This window comes from Acanthaster planci, linkage group LG15 (assembly GCF_054643075.1).
Source record: "Acanthaster planci isolate LZ-2023a linkage group LG15, COTS_SCS, whole genome shotgun sequence".
In the NCBI taxonomy this organism is placed as follows: Eukaryota; Metazoa; Echinodermata; class Asteroidea; order Valvatida; family Acanthasteridae; genus Acanthaster; species Acanthaster planci.
This window is the reverse complement of record NC_141791.1, coordinates 10,185,790-10,206,358: the sequence shown is the minus strand read 5'-3', so window position 1 is coordinate 10,206,358 and position 20,569 is coordinate 10,185,790. Positions and strand designations below refer to the sequence as shown.

General features: G+C 40.4%; 2 protein-coding genes across 3 annotated transcripts in view; both read right to left on the bottom strand.

Annotated features, from left to right (window-relative positions):
• Positions 1 to 20,569, bottom strand: part of LOC110983316 (dual specificity protein kinase TTK-like) — a 98,038-nt gene that overhangs the window by 38,729 nt on the left and 38,740 nt on the right. The gene's annotated exons all lie outside the window — the stretch shown is intronic.
• Positions 674 to 20,107, bottom strand: pgghg (protein-glucosylgalactosylhydroxylysine glucosidase). Of its 2 annotated transcripts, none has more exons than XM_087146756.1 (11): positions 19,875 to 20,107; positions 14,994 to 15,178; positions 13,487 to 13,698; positions 12,807 to 13,017; positions 11,768 to 12,366; positions 10,117 to 10,326; positions 7,736 to 7,945; positions 6,566 to 6,795; positions 5,049 to 5,207; positions 2,175 to 2,319; positions 674 to 1,560 (listed from the first exon to the last, which is right to left on the bottom strand). In XM_087146756.1, the coding sequence occupies exons 2-11, from the start codon at positions 15,164 to 15,166 to the stop codon at positions 1,508 to 1,510; spliced, it is 2,202 nt and encodes a 733-aa protein (XP_087002882.1). In that variant the 5' UTR covers positions 15,167 to 15,178; positions 19,875 to 20,107; the 3' UTR covers positions 674 to 1,507. The 2 variants fall into 2 exon arrangements, with proteins under 2 accessions (XP_087002882.1, XP_087002881.1); XM_087146755.1 differs by lacking the exon at positions 19,875 to 20,107 and adding an exon at positions 18,365 to 18,537.

Sequence of the window (20,569 nt, the reverse complement as noted above, 5' to 3'; positions counted from 1 at the left end):
GATGGTGGGGGAGTCCGTAGTCTTACTTTGTTGAAAGAAAATTGAGCTCTGCCACACCTGGCCTGAAAAGAGGTAACTATGCCCATTCGGATTTGTTTATCAGGTTGTTAAAATGTTAAACTGAAAGTAACTAATCAACGAAACATAGCACTTGGTTATTTTCTTTGACAGAATAAGTAGGGATATTGTTGTGTCATGCGCAACAGGGTTTTTTTGCGAATCTAGATGAATCTCGCCAGTGTGCCTGCCAACAGTGCCAAATGTATCTCAGAGAAAATTCATATATCATGTAGATCGTTATCACGTGTATGAGTGTAATAACTGGCCTTGGCATGTCCTAATGTTCGTTTTCATCCATGATTCATTTCCGTACACAAGAGTACGCTATTCCGCAAAGGTATTTTCAATAAAAACATTCAGGGTTTCAAGTTTAAACAGAGTGAAGAGCCTTCCTTCGATATCATCCCAGTAACAGTGCTCTTCTTTGTCAGGAAACTCTCTAAGGGCTAAGGAACAAAACAAACAAAAAAACTCCCAAGTAATATTTGCATCGTGTACCCGTGAACAAATATCTTGGAGATCTGCTTTAGTAATACCATCCTGTTACCAAGGGTCAATCCAAGAAAGCACACTGTCAATTACAACTTTAATTATCAACTGTGACAAGACAAAGTTTTGCAAAATAAAAGTTCTTTATTCGTGTTCACATAATATTAAAGGTTCTTCTTCAAATTGATTTATACAGAGAAATTAATAGTGCTGAGAGCAAATCAAATAGAAATGTTTTCGAGAAGAAATCAAGAGTATAATTTTATAGCTCATTTCAATAACAATCATGATTATTCCTTTTTTAAAAAAATACAATACTCGGGTAAGGGCAAATTATACACATCAATACCAACTGCACATATCAAAAATCCAATACAGGTCCAAGTGTTTACAACATTGCAAGGTACAAAATGAACAAGAGCTGTCAGGTTTTAGAGGTGCAAATTTACCCATCCAGCACATAATTTGAAGCCTCAAAACAGTTAGGCAAGTAAAAAGAATGAACAGCTTGCACTGTAAAAAAAAGCTGGGTAAAGAAGTTGGGAAATACCAATTCATCCAAAATTGGCCTTTGGTTACACAATTGTGAGTAAATTTGGGGGGAGATTATCCCCGTTGGGCAATAAAAGCTGACAGTATAGATAGCTGATAAATCAACCTTCTTAGGGTAAATATTTTTCAGTTTCTTTTTTACAGTGTGGAAGAGTTAACTTCAAAAGGCAGAGATACGTTTTGGCAAAACGTAATCTTTCTTGTCTAAAACTGTTGTGTTAACATAAATTGCAATCTATGCCACTGCAGTTTAACACGTCTATGGTGCTGCTGCAATGCCATGCAGTTTAACACATCTATGGTGCTGCTGCAATGCCATGCAGTTTAACACGTCTATGGTGCTGCTGCAATGCCATGCAGTTTAACACGTCTATGGTGCTGCTGCAATGCCATGCTGATTGAACCATCATAGAGGCCTGATGGTCACCCAACTTAGTCGATGTATCATCACAGTCTTTCCTGTTAGACACAAATGGGGGAAAAATTACATTTATGAACAAGCGAATTCCTACATGGACTTGTTAAACAGTAATGGAATGTTTATTCGCTGTGATAGGACTAATAAGAACAGCTGATTACATAGCCTGCGCTGTACAAATCATGACAAAATCGGCAAAATCTTACAAAAGACAAAATCAGACGAATTCGGCCAAATCTGCCACAAAGACGACGAACCCATACAGAAAAAACTCCATACACAATGTGTGTATAGCTTTATGTGGGCGTGCTTCACTGTGTGTGAGTGGCATGCTGCAGTACTGTACACACGAAGCTGGAGACTGGGAACCATACAACCATTTTTGCATGTCTGCTATCGATCTCTGTGTTGGCAGGAAATCTTTCGGCCTGTTAGTTTTACATTGCGACTGCGGTAAGTTGACAGGGACGTTAGTTTGTGTTCCCATTGGATTTAATTTTGTAATTCTACAGGAAAGTCACAGTAAAATAACCAAAAAAGTCCAATGGGAAAATGGCTTAAGACTAGACCCTTCCGAACTTAGGTTGGGCACAGGGAATCCCCACCACCCTATATTTAGCCTGAGTTGTGTCCATTTTCCATTTCAGAGATTCACCTTTGACAAGGTCATTGATGACTCCTTCTGCAGTTTCCATTCGTAGATTTGGTGCACCATGCTGCTGAGCTGTTAGTGTTACTAAAACTGTCTTCTCTGTGGCAACAAAGTCAATCTCAGAGCCAAGATAGTCCAGCCCTCTCACCTTTCAATTGAAAACATGACATGCAGATTTTAAGTTTGAGAGCCCTCGAGCTTTTTTCAATGGAAAAAAAAGTTCATTTAACTTTGAAAAGGATCCAACACCACGACCTATAGTGACAGAATAATGTTGCTTGACAAAATTAGGGGCATGTGATTTCACACTGCCTTTTGTGAAATAATATGGAATTACACTGGCAGATGAAACAGAACTTTAAAATGCAAAATGCAGTACATGTCAGTTTTGTCATTGCGTTGGTTCTGTTTCAAACAGAAATCACTCTCTGGTAATGCAGTTAAGAGTCATCACAAATCTCATCCACGACAAGTTGCCGGCTAATTGTGGCTAGAGGGATTCCCTTAATCCGAAAGTCCTCTGGAAGAAGCTGTGCATTTACAGCGCATTCCCACTTGAATTGGGAAAAGGTGGATCTTGATCCAGCATTTTGGTGTGATCATTATCTTACCGCAACAAAACCGCAAATTGCGTTCCCACTCACACTTGATCAACCTTTTTCGGACAGAAATGTTGAGCCCGCGAGGTCACTGAGTTAGGTATTGCATATGTGCTAGCTTGCTGAGTGCACGCTTTGTGGCAGTGTTGCATGCTGAAGCGGCATGCCATGCGTGTGACCCTTGCGGTGTTTTGAGTGCAGAGTTCTACTGACTTGACGTCCTTAAATTAGACTGAATGTTCAGCCTAGTACATTATCTCGTCAAACTTTGCTTCCCTTTTTGATACTCTGTCACACGCTGCGGGCTATACCCTAACACAGAATTAGTTTTTGATGGAAAGCAATTGAAATTACACAATTGAAAAAGGTTAAGAAACGGACGAATGCGCAACGAAAATTGTGAAAGGGCAAGGTACACATCGCGGCATGCATGCATCACGCATGAGTGGTGACACATTTTAATAGCCCGTAGTTCAGCAGTTGTTTATTTTGCATGCTGTGCACATTAAAAATTTCACATGAGCTACACGCAAAAAACCATATTTCTTTGTTCATCAGACCGCAAAAGTTTCGCACCACTCGTGCACGGACGGATGTTGACAGGTCAAATTGCCAGATCAGATCCTCCTTTTGCGTTCCCAGGTGATCGTGATCCGCCAATTGCAGGATATGATCCACCAATTGCAGGATCAGATCCACCAATTGCAGGATCTGATCCACCAATTGGGGGATCTGTATCCTGCTCCAGAGGAGGATCAAGAAAGGTGGATCTGATCCTGATCCACCTTATAACAGTTAGCATTCCCACTACACACAATTGCAGGATCTGATCCACCAATTGGGGGATCTGATCCACCAATTGGGGGATCTGATCCACCAATTGGGGATCTGTATCCTGCTCCAGAGGAGGATCAAGAAAGGTGGATCTGATCCTGATCCACCTTGTAACGGTTAGCATTCTCACTACACACAATTGCCAGATCTAATCCACCAATTGGGGGATCTGATCCTGCAATTTGACATAAGGTGGGAACACAGTGTTATTCAGGACAAGTTGGGGAGAAAGATTTATTAGTTGGTCACTGACTTCAAAGGACTGTTTACATACCAGAGGGCTTTTAACAAGTGGTCAGTGTTTAAGTAATTTGTGGTTTCCAAAGACTGACCTTGGATCACTCAACACACTGTGGCTTTTTCTCTGTGTGTTCAATGTACAAGCCGTGCTGCCTCTTGCCCCTCCTAATACCTCCTCGACTATCCATTTTATAAAATTCTGGAAATTGCAAGGTTTCCAAATTTGCTTTGTTGGAAAGTTTTATGTACACATGGTTGAAATGCAAGACAAGTACACCTGATTCATCAACATGATTATATAAGGTGTCCTTGAGCTGCCTGCCTGGCCAAAACTGCAAGGGGGACAATGTGTAAACAAATACCGTTAACTTCATTCGGGGGAAAGATTGCAGGAAAAGTTGTTCAAGATCAAGCCTTCAACATTCAGCTACTACACCCATCTGTAATTCGTCCTCAACTTGTCCCAAACCAGATGTGAGGTGACTCCTTACAGCCTCCACACAAATTCACATGAGGAACAGGTTGTGGAGTCCTCAAGTCACAGCAATAATGAAAACCTGAGGATTGGCCCCCTTTACGGTGTTTTGTGTCATTTCTCTCACTTGACAAACAACATACTGGGTGATAAGCAAATTAGAATTTTGAATCCAAGATGCAAGGTTCATGTTTAATAGGTTCTTTTTGGTTCCAGAAGACAGTCACAAAGTGATATATATTTGGTGGTTGATATACCAAACCTTTCAAAATGACCATGATATTGTCTCAGAAAGCTTTTCATACAAGAGTGTTGTAGTCCAGTTCTTTTCCAAGTCCTGCAACTGAGGTACAAAGTAACATTGTAGGAATCAAGCCCATTCTGTATGTGCTGTGATTATGTTGACCAAACACTGTGACTTAGTATGGAATACATCTGGATCCAATTTGCATATGCAGGAAATAAAAAACTGAATATTCAAAAACACATTGGAATATTTCTAACCATCACCATATGTGTATGTGGAAATGCTCAGTTTCCTACTTATAATCACAAGTTCAAGAACTGAGAAAGTGCTGTCCCATTTCTTTCTTTCGTTGGACTTGGACTATTGCACTATCGCACCTTATGACTTTTTCAATGGACCTCCTATGAAACTGAGATTCAAAGACTATCTGTTTTTATGAAAATGAATATGAACAACACCAAAGATTTTCTAAATCTACTTACGGTAAACTTGGATGTGCCTTGAGGAAGAACAAAATTGAACAGGAGATAATCTGGATGGATGCGGAATCCTCCATAACCAAAGAGAACTGACTGAAGAAAGCCTCCCATACCAGTAATGAAGTTGATTGCCCCACTCCCAGATGCTGTCTCAGTCCATATCTATGAAAGCAAAGAAAGGACAATCATTTGGATAAAGGAGAATGCAGCATACCGTGTTGACTTGCTCATACCTTTGAAGTGGAGGAGAACCAGCGATATACAACACAAGTAACCAAGGTAATCTGAGAGGTGGAGACAGGTTGATAAAGGGGTTCAAGTTTACTTGGTCAGTTTACATTGGATTTGAATCTGACTTTGTCTTACAATGGAGTTTCTTAATGCCCAAGGATTCTCTTTTCTCAAAAATGGCAGCATTTCAAGCGGAAAGATTTCACAGATTGTCTGACATTGTTATTTACTTAACGTTTAAAGATAATTTAAAGATGTTTAAAAAGACAAGTAATTCGGTAGTCGTGTTTTTGAGATTCAACAAATGGCATATTGTACCTTTAATCCAAGGAGGTCACAATAATACATACCCCTTAACCCTACCCCTTGGGTGTATGTGAAATCATATTGAAATTGGAGGATTTGGGACTTTTAGGGCTCCAGTGGAACGCCGCTATAACAAACAAAACGGGATCCACGCTAAATGTTTGGTACAGTGGTTGTTCGGTATAGTGAAATTAACTGGCAAACGTTTCGTTGCTATGTTGAATAGCGCCCTCTCTTGTCTAACTGAAGTGCACCGTCTTGTGATACAATGAATAGCTGTTTTCGTGATTTTTGCCGTTGCATTCACGTTTGAGGTTTCTGGAAATGTATCTGTTAATTATTTTTGTTTTTTAGTTCTTAGTTTTTTGTTCTTGAGTTACAAAATTGATATTTAGTTTATCCTAAAAGTTATGAAGCTACCGCTCAGGATCGATCTCTGATGCATGCTGTGGCGAATCTCGGTTGATTTGCAACTGCATAATGTTCAGTAGGTTTTGTGCACAAAATATTGGGAGCCAAGGACGATGTTCGGTACAGCCAAATATTCGGTATAGCGGTGTTCGGTATAGCGACGTTCCACTGCATTTTGATATCAATTTCACATCGATCTCAAAGACTACAAATTTTCTTCCCTAAAAATCCTTGGATCTGTAAAGCATTTCATGTCTGAGGATTTCAAGTTACCCAGGAGGTCAAGCTGGATAGAGCTTACGCATGCGCTACACTTACTTGGATAAAAATTACAAAATGGTGTCTCGGCATTTATATATTCCCTCTTGAATAGAGGTGGCAAACTGTACATGTGTACATGTAACTACTATTACTGGCTTCAAGAGAACCCATTATTGCCATAGTTAAATCACAGGTCATAAGTCACAATATATGCCTTTGGTGAAATCAACCCAGGGTGACAAAAGTGCTAAGCTTTGATACTGGAGGCTTTTATCAGCTACAGCCCAAAGCATACATGTACAGAAACTTACCCTAAACGGTTGTTGAATGTTCTTAAAATTGCGTTGGAACATCTCATCTTGTTTGTCAGATTCACGTATTTCCCCATATCCAATGGAGAACATGGACCATGACATAGCAGGTCCATCAGGGTCAGTTACAGGTGCATAGGTCCGTAGATCAACAATGCGTGGATCAATATCCATTTTAATGTTGAGTGGAAAGCCCAGCAGAATTGCATCAGCTTGCTTAACTTTGGTTCCTGATTTAAAAGAAAATCCAACAGCCAACAATATATCTTCTACAATAAGCTTCCTCTTCCTAAAAATGAGGGTTTTGGTTTAAAAAGAATATTGCTACTTCAAAGATTCTGTTTCTTTAGATTTTTCTTCAAAGTCAAAACTTTCTGAACTTTGCTCAAACTTCAGTCAAATGACTTCTGACTTTCTAAAGTTAGCTCCTAAAATTTGATATATTTGTTTCCTCCAATATTTGTCAATCAATAAAACCCATATGAGTAAAGAACATATGTTTTCATAAGCGGAATACAACTGCCCAATATGTAACAGACTGACATCAGACAGACCAAACCCTACCTGCCTCACCAACAAACCAATTAACAAGACAAACATATAGACAATTGGACCTACGCAAGAGCAGGTGGACATGGTGGATTGTTAAAGTTAATGAAACTGAATGGAAGCAGTACTCAAATAGGAAATAATATACCACATTGCTGAGTTCATGAAGAGGGGCTCCTGGGTCTTTATACAGACTTGTTCCCAGTGCCTCCATCATCACTCTGAACTGTATACATCCACCAGTGGCCGGAAACCAGTCTACTGATAAACTGCTTATACAGTATATCCAATACTGAGGGATTCATTTAAATAAGGCAGCAACAGGTACAACAAAAACAAAACAAGTACCCAGCGTTATTATTCAGAGCAAACTGAGGCCCAAAGAGTCAATTTTTGCAAGTGATCTCATGTTACTCTTGCTGAGTCTCAGACTGAGACTTCAAGACACCGAGGACAGATCTAGAGACAAACACTTTGAGGCCCAAGATCCAGACGAAACGTCTGAGGCTTTAGGACCACACAGGTACAAGAATGAGACCAAGAGAGAAATCTACATGTAGGTGTGGACATGGTCTTGAAACAAACACCTGATCTAAAGACCTCCATTACTGATCTGCTTACCTATGTTATAACCTTCATACTCTGGGTGATATGTGTGGAGAATGTCATACACAATCAACAGCTTATCAGCTATTTTTGCCCAGGATGAGGGAGCGGTGACATTGATGAACTTCCCTGCATATGCTGGCAAGCGAAGACTAATCTGAGCCACAGCATTAGTGTAGACAGAGTTATTGACATTGGAGTGGTACTCATCTGGGGGTTTGACACCTGCAATTAAGCACATCTGCACGTAGGTGGATGACAAAAAACACAAATCAGACTTCAACATTTGGACAAGGCCTCATGTTTTACAGAACTTACATTCATGTTGAGTATCCTGTGAATAAATGCTCAAGATTGGATAAATTGGAGCTTGTGATTTTAAATTTCAAGCTTGAATAGTTTAAACTTTGCAAATTGGAAGAAGTATGATCCAATTAAAACACTTTAATATTCTTTAGTACTTCCTTTCTCTCAAGCTGCTTGAAATGATTTTAGAAAGAGATCCTCCTTGCAAATCATCTGACTGTTTTGTTATTTATGCCTCATAATAACAATAGTTAATACATTTATAAAGCGCAAATTTCATATAGATACAGTGCATGTTCAAATGCATGTATGTTCAAATGCGCTGTACAATGAAGACATTAAGCGTGGAACAATGAATACATTTAAACATGGTTGAGCCGATGGCATACACAGCCGATGGCCTACAAAGGCGCCTCGGGCAGCCGCCAAACGACCCATATTCATCAACATCAGTAAAGGGGAGACAGTAAGAAGCAGTTACCGTTTTAGAGGTGGGAGGAAAACCCCAGAGGAATATTCTGGATAAAACCCACAAAGTCAGGTAGGGACTGAAAACCCAATCCATATGTGGACCGCGTTGGGAATCGAACCCAGGACCACAGAGGTGGAAGGCAAGGAAAGAACTACCTTGCCAACCTGACTCCCCTACAATTCGTGCAGTAAAAAAATTAATCTTGTTTTCTCCTGCAGAGGAAACTAAATCATGAGGACTGTCAGGTGTAATTGCTGGATGAGATTACATCAAGAGGTAACAATGAAGCTTTTTGGAAAAATAATGGCTTCTTGCCAGCCTGATAAGCACAAGATCTATTGTTATCGCTTCTTGCTGGCCTAATAAGTACAAATCTATTGTTATCCCCTCTTGCTGGCCTAATAAGCACAAGATCTACTGTTATCGCATCTTGCTGGCCTAATAAGCACAAGATCTATTGTTTTCCACTCATCAGTCACAATAACTAACAATTAAAGGTAGTTGGATCATGCAGAATAAGCTGCATGTATTTTCTTAAATTTATAATGAAGTTCATACAGTAGATTCCCATTATAGCACTCCCTGATATAATGTTCTTACCAATGTAACCCTCTATTTTCGTATCCCCAACTGCACGCCCATTCACCGTGCACATTTTTATGTGGTTAGAGTGCTCCCGTTTACAATGCTTGTCGTTCACGATTTTCGGCCCCAAGAACCATATACAGCATGTGAAATGATTCCGGTTACAGAGCTCTTTACCTTGGAAAATCAGATTCTTTAAAAATAAAGCGAATGAAACCACATCGAAAGGTCACCGCGACTGGCCGGCTATCCTGATCGCACAGAGTGGAGACATGCACACGTCCATGCAGCGTGATCGCGAGCACGTGCTCACCATGGTGAGCCGCGGCGGCGTGGCTTTTCTGTGGCAACATTGTAGTGATTATTTTCCCACTTTTTATTTATTCTCGTGGTGTAGTTTGGGACACAAATGATCAACAGTGAGATACTTCATGTAGTATTTTGTTACTTAAAGGTTTCTTTCTACCGATAGATAAAATCAGCCGCTTAAACTGTAGTGTATCTTTGTGTAGCAAATCTGGTCATTTCGCCGATAGTGTTTAGTGACACACGTCGGATTGCTTGGGCTTTGTAATGATGTATCACTTTCTGTGGTCACATGGTTATTGGGAAAAGTCAGCGATTGGACTGTCCATGAATGGGTACGCAGTAGCAGTCAGGATGTCATGGTGGGTGTGGATCAATGTGTGTGCCGCGATGCAGTATGCGGTCTTTGAAGAAATTTGGTGTTGTTTTTTTATTAATGTCACGAAAACGTGGAGATAAACAGATACAAGGCATACATGTATACTCCAAAAATTACGGTGCACACATCTACAAATACATGTACATGTACAAGAAATTCACATATATGACATACTGTACATGTAGATACATGTATCTTTACATGTACATAGAAGTACGTGCACATGTGCATTTGCACGTCCATAGTCAGGTACTGCGCTGTGCAGTTATAACACTCAATTCTGTTAGGTCCCCTTGAGGGCGCTATAATGGGAATCTACTGTAGATACCAACTCACATATACATGTACCTAGGATTTCATAATTCCCTGACATGCTGTTGTACTCCACACGGCTGGCCCAGTATTTGGCCAGCTCTGATATAATCTCATAGCCCCGCCGATTCTTTAAAAAGTCAGCATCTCTTGTAACATGAAGATACTGCTGGACAGCAAAGGATATGTCACCATTAATGTGGATCTCCTGCAAACTGTAGATTTCAGCTGGGCACACTTCTGCTCCTGTAAAAGAGAAGACAATTCCAAAGAGCAAATCTGTAAGAGCAGATTTTGCAACTGAACACAGACCACTCGAAACTGCTAAAACTGTCTAAGAATGAATTTCATGAATTAATATGCTGAGTGAGGTAATATTGTTTGAAATAATTTGTTCCTCTTGTAAGAAGTACCACATACAGTGAATACTGGACTTCAATCTTTGATCTGCAGGTAATCTTAATTTCTAATTACATTTCTCTATGAAACGATGTCTTTACTTCTACAAATTTTTATGTCACTCCATATTTGCTGTTTTAGAGTCCTCCAGTGCTGTGCCTCAGCTACATATGGTCAGGGCAGTAAGTTGGAATAGAGCTACATGTATTCAGCACTGGATGGAGCTTCACATTACGTGTTAATGGTGCTGAGCAAAAGAATGCTATGAACTAGCTGGAACTTTTCTCATGCATGTACATGAATGGTGTTTGCATTTTCTAGCACACCTACATTATTTTTGTGGCTTTCAAACTTTTTTGGGGGGCCCAAAATTTTTGTAGGCCCTAGGAAACATGTGTGCTGTGCCTATTGGATAATCCAGTCCAGTGTTCAGCAAATATGATTGCAGAGTAGGACAAGCTAGAGCTGTGCTGATTATTCAAATATTCAGGTATTCACTCAATTATAAAATATTCACGTTTTTTTTAAATTAACCATGCAGTGAAAATCAGTGTGATAAAGAGGTAAAAATTCAGTTGGGTTACAAAATTGAATTTTGTAAAAAATTCAATGTGTTCCAATAAAAGGCAGCTGAATGCATACATGTGACCTGTCAAGGCAAAATGACTATAAAGTCAAAGTCTGCTTTTCCTATGATGGTTCAAAGTCAAAAATTGGAGGGAAAGTCAATTTGTGGGCTCTGTAATATTTGGAAAGAGTACCCCCTCTGATTAATTCCAAATTTTTCACAGGATCAGATATCTAAAAAGGTCATTTTCGACCAATTTTGATGACAGCATTATTCATGCCTGGTCAGAAATGTTGAAACAATGTTGGAGACAGAGACTCAGAGCTGTCAGCATAATGTCACATTGTCATCCTTATTTTTACCCCAAGTGTACCATTGGAAAGCTCTTGCTTAAATATGAAAATAATATTTCAATTTTCAAAGATTCTGAGTTTCGGTTCATTTTGTGGTGACAGGTCATATATGCCCAACAATAAGGCAAACAACTGCAGCCATTCCGTCAAGCTTTTCTGTTAATTTGAGTAAAATGTAAATTTTACATCTGGTTGTGGGAATTTGTATCAAATATTTTAATATTCAATCGAAAAGAATGCTTAACATATTCAAATGTTTTATTATTAAAACTGACTTAGCTTTAAAGACTGTAATAATATCCTTTGCAGTGTACAAAATCTGTAGGTTCGTGGTGTATTTTGGGGCTGCTCGGTTGATCCTACTAACCTGTGTAAGCCATCTCCCATGGATACTCAGCTCCTTGGTAGCCTCTCGACTTGGCTAAGTCCTTAGCTGCATCCAGATGATACGTTCGTGATTCCAACATGGTCCTACCCAACTTGGGATGAAACATAAGCATTGTGGGATACATCCAGGTCTCCTGATCCCAGAACACATGTCCCTCATAGTCAGTGTCAAAGCGGCCGTGAGCCAAGCCACCAGGGCTTAAGCCATAGAAATGGAAGGGGAACTGTTGGTCATCATAGTTAATGGAGGGAAGTGAACTTAGTATGTAGTACATGCTGCCATAAATTGCCTTTGAAAGTGTCACATTATCAACTTCCATTAAGCCACTATTCCATTTATTCTGCCATTCCATGTAGTGATTGCTGTACAACATTCCAGCTGATGCCAAACTTGAACCATACGCTTGGAAAAGTGAGGCTACAGTACTGTTAGGTCCAATGGCCGTGATGAACGTCCAAGTTTTTGTGTTTTGATCTGACGGTAACGTGATGGTGTCTGGAATGATAGTCCAGTTGACAGCAATTGGTATGGTGGAACTTGTGCTGGTTTCTGATTCTACAGTGTTGCCATACATCAGTCTGTTTTTAGAAGTGATAAAATCAACAATCATTTTAGGATCACAACAACAGAATTCATGACATTGGGAGTAAACTTCAACCATAACAGATGAAGTGAAAAAAAGGATCAAGGAGTGGGACAAACTTTCTTTCATACCGTTTGGTTACTTGCTTTTGAAATTTGTGTTCTTTATTAGCCCTACTCCTGGCAAATTGGCCAAAACCAACTCCCAGTTTTCATGGATTATATGATACCCCAGTGAAACTCGCTGAAAATCAACTTGAAGAGAGGGTGAGTCAAAAAGAGTTATATCCACAATAAACAAACAGAGCAATCCAATCTGTTTATAGACCTCATAAAGCCAAAGGTAAAGACACGTTTTGTGCACGACATGCCACTGTGCAAATGTACATTACTTTTATTAATGTATATACACATTGGATTGATCTATATTACTAACCCAGTGCCATCATCGGGAGCTGACATCTTGAAGTTGATGTCTTTGCTATCTATCCCAGTATTGTTCATCAATCTGAGGGTTATAGGGTCTGTAGGTTGTCCTGTCCTGGTGACAACAATCTCATTAACCAGAATGTAAGAGACACTCTGGTGCGCATAAATCCTCTGCTCTATGAAAGCTACATCAGTTCTAACCTTACGATGAAAAGTTCCTGGAAAAGTCCAAATGTACAGAGCATTACAATGTGAACTTGTGCCAAAAGAAATACGGTTTCTCTATATTCATATGGTCTCTACTTCTTGACAGAACAGAATGGAAAGTGTAAAAGGAACGTGTAACCAATGGAACTGAGATGTTCAGCAGTACCAAGAGTGTAAAAACACAACTTATGAACTGATTAATCAGTTCTATGATACCAAAAACTTGTCATAAATGGGGTTACTGCTTCACATCAGCAAAGACTAAAATGAAGATACATGTATCAGTGATTATGTACATTTACATGTACATTTGCAATGCACATTTTTAAAAATACCACTTCAGCAACTTCTTTCTATGTACATGTAGTTTCATGAGTGCTTTAAACAAATACCGTAAACAATCTCATGTGCATGTACAAAAACTATACCTTTGTAGTTCACTAATACAAATTTCTCAAGAACAAGTGACACTTTTCTAACCATTTTCAAGTTCCAATGAGTATGACTCCTTTGAAATGTTCACTTTTGCTGGTAAAGAGATTTTAATGGCTGCTGTGGATGGAATCCTTGCTCGATGACTTGCACCGCCACGTCCATTGTAAAGTCCATTCACATAGATGGTGTCACTGTAGACAACTGTTGCCAGGTAACCATTGCCAACGGCTGGAAGACAACAAGCCTCAGTCGGAAGTCTGAAAATAAAAGATGTGAAATTGTTCCTTTGTAGATATTTTAGTCACTTTATAATCTAAACAGTACAGGATTTTTGACAATTTGATGCAGTTGAGTACAAGCACTCTTATTTTCCTGTTGAACAACAGGTAAGCAGTGCTGATCTACTTAAGACTAATCCCAACGCAAAAGCACTGTACATTACGGGAGCCCTATTTATATACATTTGAAGCAAGATATGGGATGGAGAGAAACCCTCCCCTCCCCTGTGTTGGTCATTGTTTTTCTTTTAAGACATCTAGGGGGATGTGTTAGGTAACAACAGTTTTAACTGTGTATTGGGTCTGGACATGTAGGGGGTACTCCTCCATCCTATATTTTGCCGGGTATACCTATTTTGCAGAAATTGCAAAATTGTCAAGGAGCAGTATGTACATGGTGTGATGTTTCTGCCACGATAAAGGCTACACATGCACATGTAGGATTGGTCCTTAAAAACACTGGTGAATAGTTCTGAATCAATGCACGGGCACAGCAATATCAGATTACTTGGTTGCCACCACAGAATCCAAAGGCATGTGCATGAGTTTTGGCATAAAAAGTGGTTGGACAAAATGCAGTAATTAGCATAATCAGCTTTATTCTGCCATCAATTTTTGAAAAGAAATAATATACCAATTAAGGTCTCGCAAATGAGCATAAAACCTAAAGTAAAAACACCTGTCTGATGTCCAACTCTGCAAACATGGAACACTATTCAACTGGGCCCCCGCCCCGCTCCCTGATGACAGAAACAATGCTCTACTAACTACATGTACATGTATACACTTGTTGCATCTTATTGCAAAAGAAGAATTTTGGGCAAAATCTAGTCTAAACTCAGAAAAACAGTGAAAACAATGTAATGATGGAAGACAGACTACCGAAGCACATCAGAAACCTATCCAGACATGCTTGTACAACTGCATCTATCAATGATCGACCATCAAAATAGGAATCTTGTCTCTGTTTGTACACATTCTCTCCACAGTCACGTCACAAGACTACTGACAACTGAACCATTTCAACAGAACTGGATATCATTCTTAGGCTTTGTATTCAACGGTTCTAATCTTCTGAAGAGAAGTCTCCTTCCACATTGAATAACGACCAAAATTGGCTGGTAAAATACTTAATATCTTATTCTCATTCTTTTCCTCGATCACATTGTGGAGAGTTTCTCGGCTAAATCGTGAGAAATGTTTGCATCGTTTTGTTTTAGTACGGTGTGAGTTACAACACAATCAAAATACTTCAGAAAATCTCACTAACTTACTCTTCAGACTCAAAGACATTTGGCAGCAAAGATATGTCCTTGTATTTCTGGTTGCAAGGACAGCCATTGGTCATGTTGGTGGAAGTACGTCTTTTAGCGCTATGGAAGTGACACTGATCGATCATGGAGTACAGTGACAGTATGACAACCACACTCCTGATTACAAGGGACATGGTTGATTACACCTGAAGAAAAAAAATCAGCATACACAATACGTTGAACATGCCTTGAACTTTTAATTTTATAAATCCCTCTCCTCATCAGCCCTCAAAGTAAACTACAACTTTCTTGTGCTTTGAACAGCTAATGAATGTGTTGGACAACACCCCATTCTATAGTGAAAACATAAAACCAAAAACATATTTCACAAGCTGTCAAGAGAAAGGGAGTGGAGATTGTGATGAAATGATGCCACTCAATCACAGGAATTCTAATATGTGCCAGTTGTATAGGCCGAGTACCAAAGTTTATCAGAGAAGTGAACCAGAGCTGTCTGATTCACTGCATCTGGTCCACATTCACACCACTACCATCTAAGTTGTGGAACGCTTTACCACTACACATTCAACAAGAACAGAGACTTAACAATGCAAGCTGAAAACTTTCCTTTTTAGATCAGCATTTGCAAATACTGTATGTATAACTGTGTTCTGATCTTCCCTTTTTTTCCTATATATTTTTAAGGTCACCGTGTCAGGTAGTTACAGTGAAAAATTACATAGGTAGGGTTTGGGTTAGAGGCATCTGTCTCCGGAAAAGATCGAGACATTACTGATGTCGACAGGGTTTAGGCCTATGTGATTAGTTACCCTGCTGACAGGACAGACGTATACATGTATAACCCCATACTGCAGTTTGGGCACTGGCATGGTGACCTGACTTTCTCTCAAAGACTGTCTTCTTTTGTTTCATTTCTTTTTATTTTTATTGCATACTCCTCCTTGGTTTTACATCAGTTTTTTTGTAATGCGCCTTTGATCACTTCGGTGGAAAGGGCGCACTATAAATTCCAAATTATTATAATTATTATTATCTACCCTCTGGAGGTTCACCAGTCTATCCCTCTAAGCTTACAGAAGCAGAATGATGATCCCAAGAGTTTAGATACATGTTGCTATCCTTCGCATAGGCCTTTAGTGCAGACTACCCCTAAAACGACTGCCAGAACTGGAAGTAAGCCTACTCAAGAACTAGTTCATGTACACCCTGTTGATAGAGCCTCTTGAAGTGCCTCCTATCCTTGGCCTATAGCTTGAGTAACTGCAGCCCTCAGCATTTCCATTATGTCATAAGAACAAATACCAGTACTAATACACATGTAGCATTACGTGTACTTGATTTGATGGTAATAGCTTACATGTAAAAAAATATAGCAAGTCTGGTCCGAGCCAATTTGGCTCATCAGGCCGGTGTTTAGCTCCGGCTTCCTTGGCATGAAACGACTGAGAATATTTCTATTCCCCCCCTGGATGGGATACCAGTCCATCACAGGTTGCTTCCCCATCTAAGGCTGGTACCCATTTATACTCCTAGGCGGAGAGAGGCAAGCAGGGGTGAAGAGGCTTGCCAAGGGCCACAACATGCTGCCAGCAGCTGGATTCGAACCTCCAACCCTATGATTGGAATCCACAAACCCTAACCACTTGGCCACTTGCCCCGTGTGGCCTACATGTAGCCGACATGTGCTACTGTAAAATAGGTACTGTATATCGTATTCCAATCCAATTACTCTTGTACATTCTAGTGCCTCCTAATCAAGGGCTGATCCAGGGAGACTAGGGATCCAACAAGGAGCCCCCGAAAACAAGCCACCCTACTAGCCTGTTTTAATTTAGTAGGCCCAAGTGAAGGCAAACATTTTAATCTGTTCCATTTCCGTTTCTTCAAACATTGTCAAAAAGCATGTAAAATGCCCCCAAAGTCTCATTGCTCAAACTGGCCAGAAAAAGCTTCCAAAGAAGAGTCAAAATTATTGACCCCCTGATGAGTTTCCCCCTCCCCCGAAATAAAGGTTGGTTGGTTCTGGTACTAGATCCCACCGATGTGAGGTTAGTTACTTATTCTTCATTTGATGTTTGACATTTAGCGTTGAGCAAGTAACCATTTGATATTCAGTGTTGAATAAGTAATAGTTTGACATTCATTCAACGTGCGCTCATATGCAGGATTAGCCGCACTAGAGTGGCACGATCTCTCTCTCGATCAGGATGGATCGGGAGTGAGAGTCCGTGCCACAGTAGAGGGGCTAATGCAGGATGCACTCCCCAAACAAAGCCCTTGCTAGCATTCTGGTTCCAATAGAAAAATGGAGTGCAAATGTAACAAACAACAAACTGCACCACTATGCACATGCATTCAAACATACATTGTAGACATCATGTCACCATGATGTACGCACACACAACTCTGATGTACACACTATGTATTGGTTAGGGATGCCAAGGTTGGGGCTGCTTATGACACAGGGGAGTAGCCATGGGGGGGTTGTGTCAAAGGCCCGGCCCCCCAGAAAAAATTTGCAGTGCCCTCAGGACGGACCACCCGTGCCCCCCCAAACGACATACATGTAAATGGATGAATAGATTGAAGAAAGCTAACGCTTGCCCCCCAAAAACACACCACTGAAAGCTGGTGGCCCTTGTGCCCCCCCCAACTAGTAAAATCTTAGCTCTGGGTATGACCAGGATACTGGGATGAGATTTTTGGAGATGAAAGATTTTTAAGTTCCAATAAAAGCAGAAGTAGGTAAAACTGAGTGTTTTTCCCTCAAATAATGATGTTGTAAGAATGTCAACAACATTTGAGAGCTTGTTTGACTTGACCCCACCCCCCACAATGTACGTGTGTAGGCTAAATGTGACTGGATGTGCATTGTGGCGCAGCTTGCTTTTCGCTCCTTTTGCATTCCCCCGTTTCTGTTGTAACCAGATTGTTAACAGGGGCTTTGTTAGGGGTGTACATCCTGACCGCTCACCAAATCAAATGCATAATGTCAAACTGTTACTTATTCATGGCCGAATATCAAACGAGTTACATGTACCGGTTCATGTACTTGTTCAACACTGAACATATGAGGAATAAGTAACAAAATTCACATCAGTTCTAGAGCTCCCTCAATCATTTTAATCTCCTTGCTGAAGTTACTCTCGATACATGATATATCGATCTAGACCCGTAAACAGGGCCCGACGAATACTCCTCCGTCGTGTACTGGATTCGTTGGGCTCTGTTTACGGGTACGGCCGGGTCTCGATCTAGCCCAGGTGGACTCCCTGACCGTACTAGTAGTAGTCGTTACGGAGGGAGTCCAGAATATAAAGGGTGCAAAATCGGAAGAAAAATTTTATAATTAAAATTTTCAACACTTCTACCTTTTCGGAGGAGCCAATTTCACGTCTGTAACTCCTATGCGTCCTTATCTCCACAGCTGGAGGGTTAAGAAATTCAACACCTCACCACCAAAGACATACACGGGAAAATATAGTCCGATTGTTGTGGACTGTTTGGAGTTGCCGTTCTCCGGTGCAGTTCGCACAGTGTGCGCGCGCAACTATCCGGCGTACGAGATTCCGAGCTTCGTACACGCACATCGAAACTACATGTTCTGACCAGAACCAGCGAAACTGAAGTCTAACCGAATCAACTCGTTTTTTGAAAACGTTTCACATGAAGCATGTTACTCATAACGTGGTTCTCAGCCACGAGTACCATTGATCTCCATGCCGAGTACACACAACAGCGAGGCTACGGGGTGCGTTGGTGACAGTTGGCCTAGTTAATGCAAGCTGAGTCTACTATGGTCAGTAGGCCTACGAGAAAGCTAAAATTCATGATTTTTACAAATCCTGGCCATTTTTTAGCATGTACTATGTGTTAACAGGTGGACTTAAAATAGACAGACAAAAGTTGTCCACAAAACTCGATATAATTAAGGGACTCCCGGCAGTTCCGTGTCGAGGGAAATTAAATCCAGCAAGGCTTAGGCACATTTCTGTTGCTAGCAATTTACTCATAAGGATTTGCGGCCCATTTCAAAAGTTATACCGAATACTTTCTTTAGAGCTAGAGAACTTTTCGAAACACGCTGGCCCAGATAAGTATTTTTTAAATAAACTAGACTGATATTAGAGTCAATAACGGCGATTAACAATTATGATCTCCTGGGCCTGAATCAAAAACGAAAAATCACCCTTTTTGAGACTGAGTATTTTGAAATTGCACATTGGGGATCCATCGCCCGATAACCAGACAGAGCTCCCGCATGACCGTAAACGTCAACCTCTCAAGCTAATCATTGAATTTTAAGCCCACTGACAAAACTATTCGGCGACATTTCTTCGGGCTGGCGAAAACATTGACAAGAATATTGGACGGTACTTCTGATTACAGAGGACTCCAAACAATTACATAGTACACATGAATTTGAGTTTCTAGCCGTTTGATGTAGGCCTACGTGAGGGATTCACCTCCACCCAGGCCGTATGATTATGAATTAGGAGATTTTTAAAAACTTCCACCCAGTCCAGCTATCTGCCCATTGTTCTAAAATCCAACTCGTCACTTCCAATAACCAATTCAGTCTGCTTATTGTTTGTTTAGTTTACGAATAAAAAATGACAGGCCGATCAACAGCACGATTTGTGCATGATCGCTACTTACAGTAGTAGGCCTACTGCCTCTGCATACTGTGTTCCCCATAGCATCGCTCTTGCCTGTTCATCAAGATCATCATGCCCGCAATGTAATCCTCTTTTTATTCCTCAATTATCAAGATGAGTTACTGTTTCATTTAAAAAAAAGGCGGATCTCTACAACATTGTGTATTTATATATCTCTAGTCAATAAAACTCTACAAACAAATTAAACATGTTAAACACGTACCTCAAAGAGAGATCGTTGATAATCCTGTACAGGAACCCTACATATACAAGGCCTTCTACGTTAACCGAGGTTATTCTTATAAAATAGGAAGTTGTGCGACAAATTTATGTTTATAAACCGAAATATAAAGCAAACCAAAATGTAAACATTTTAGGGGTAACCAATAGGGGGTTCATTGGTCAGTTTGAAGCCGCCGATCCGACAAAAACGGAACTGCAATTTTTTTATCGGCTCGACGGCGTGCGGGTAAAAGCCGGGTACCAGGCACGACCTCCGTGTCGCATGCAGGCGTGCAACAGACCTTCACTGGAAATGCGCACGCGTAGTGCGTGCACACAGTCGGATTCCACATGCGGGCACTTATAATTTACAATTCGAGAACGGATGAATTACGTCTACGAAAGTAACGTTGTCTCTCACTTATTTTCGTCGACTTTGCAGTCCATGGTTCGTTCTGAAATTCCTAAACCCCCAGACGAATAGGTAAGGCCAAGAAGAACTTTTAAACATGAAAAATTAGTTTCTTCAATAAGGTAGACCAAAAACAAATTAGAACCAATTTTGTGGTCGTTCTGTACACAACTTGTATACCCTGGACGTCAGTCGTAATCATGAAATGAAGACAACGTCCAAACTGGGCTACTCTCGATTATGAAGGAGATGGTGAGGTAGGGGTCCGTTAAACAGGGTTACGC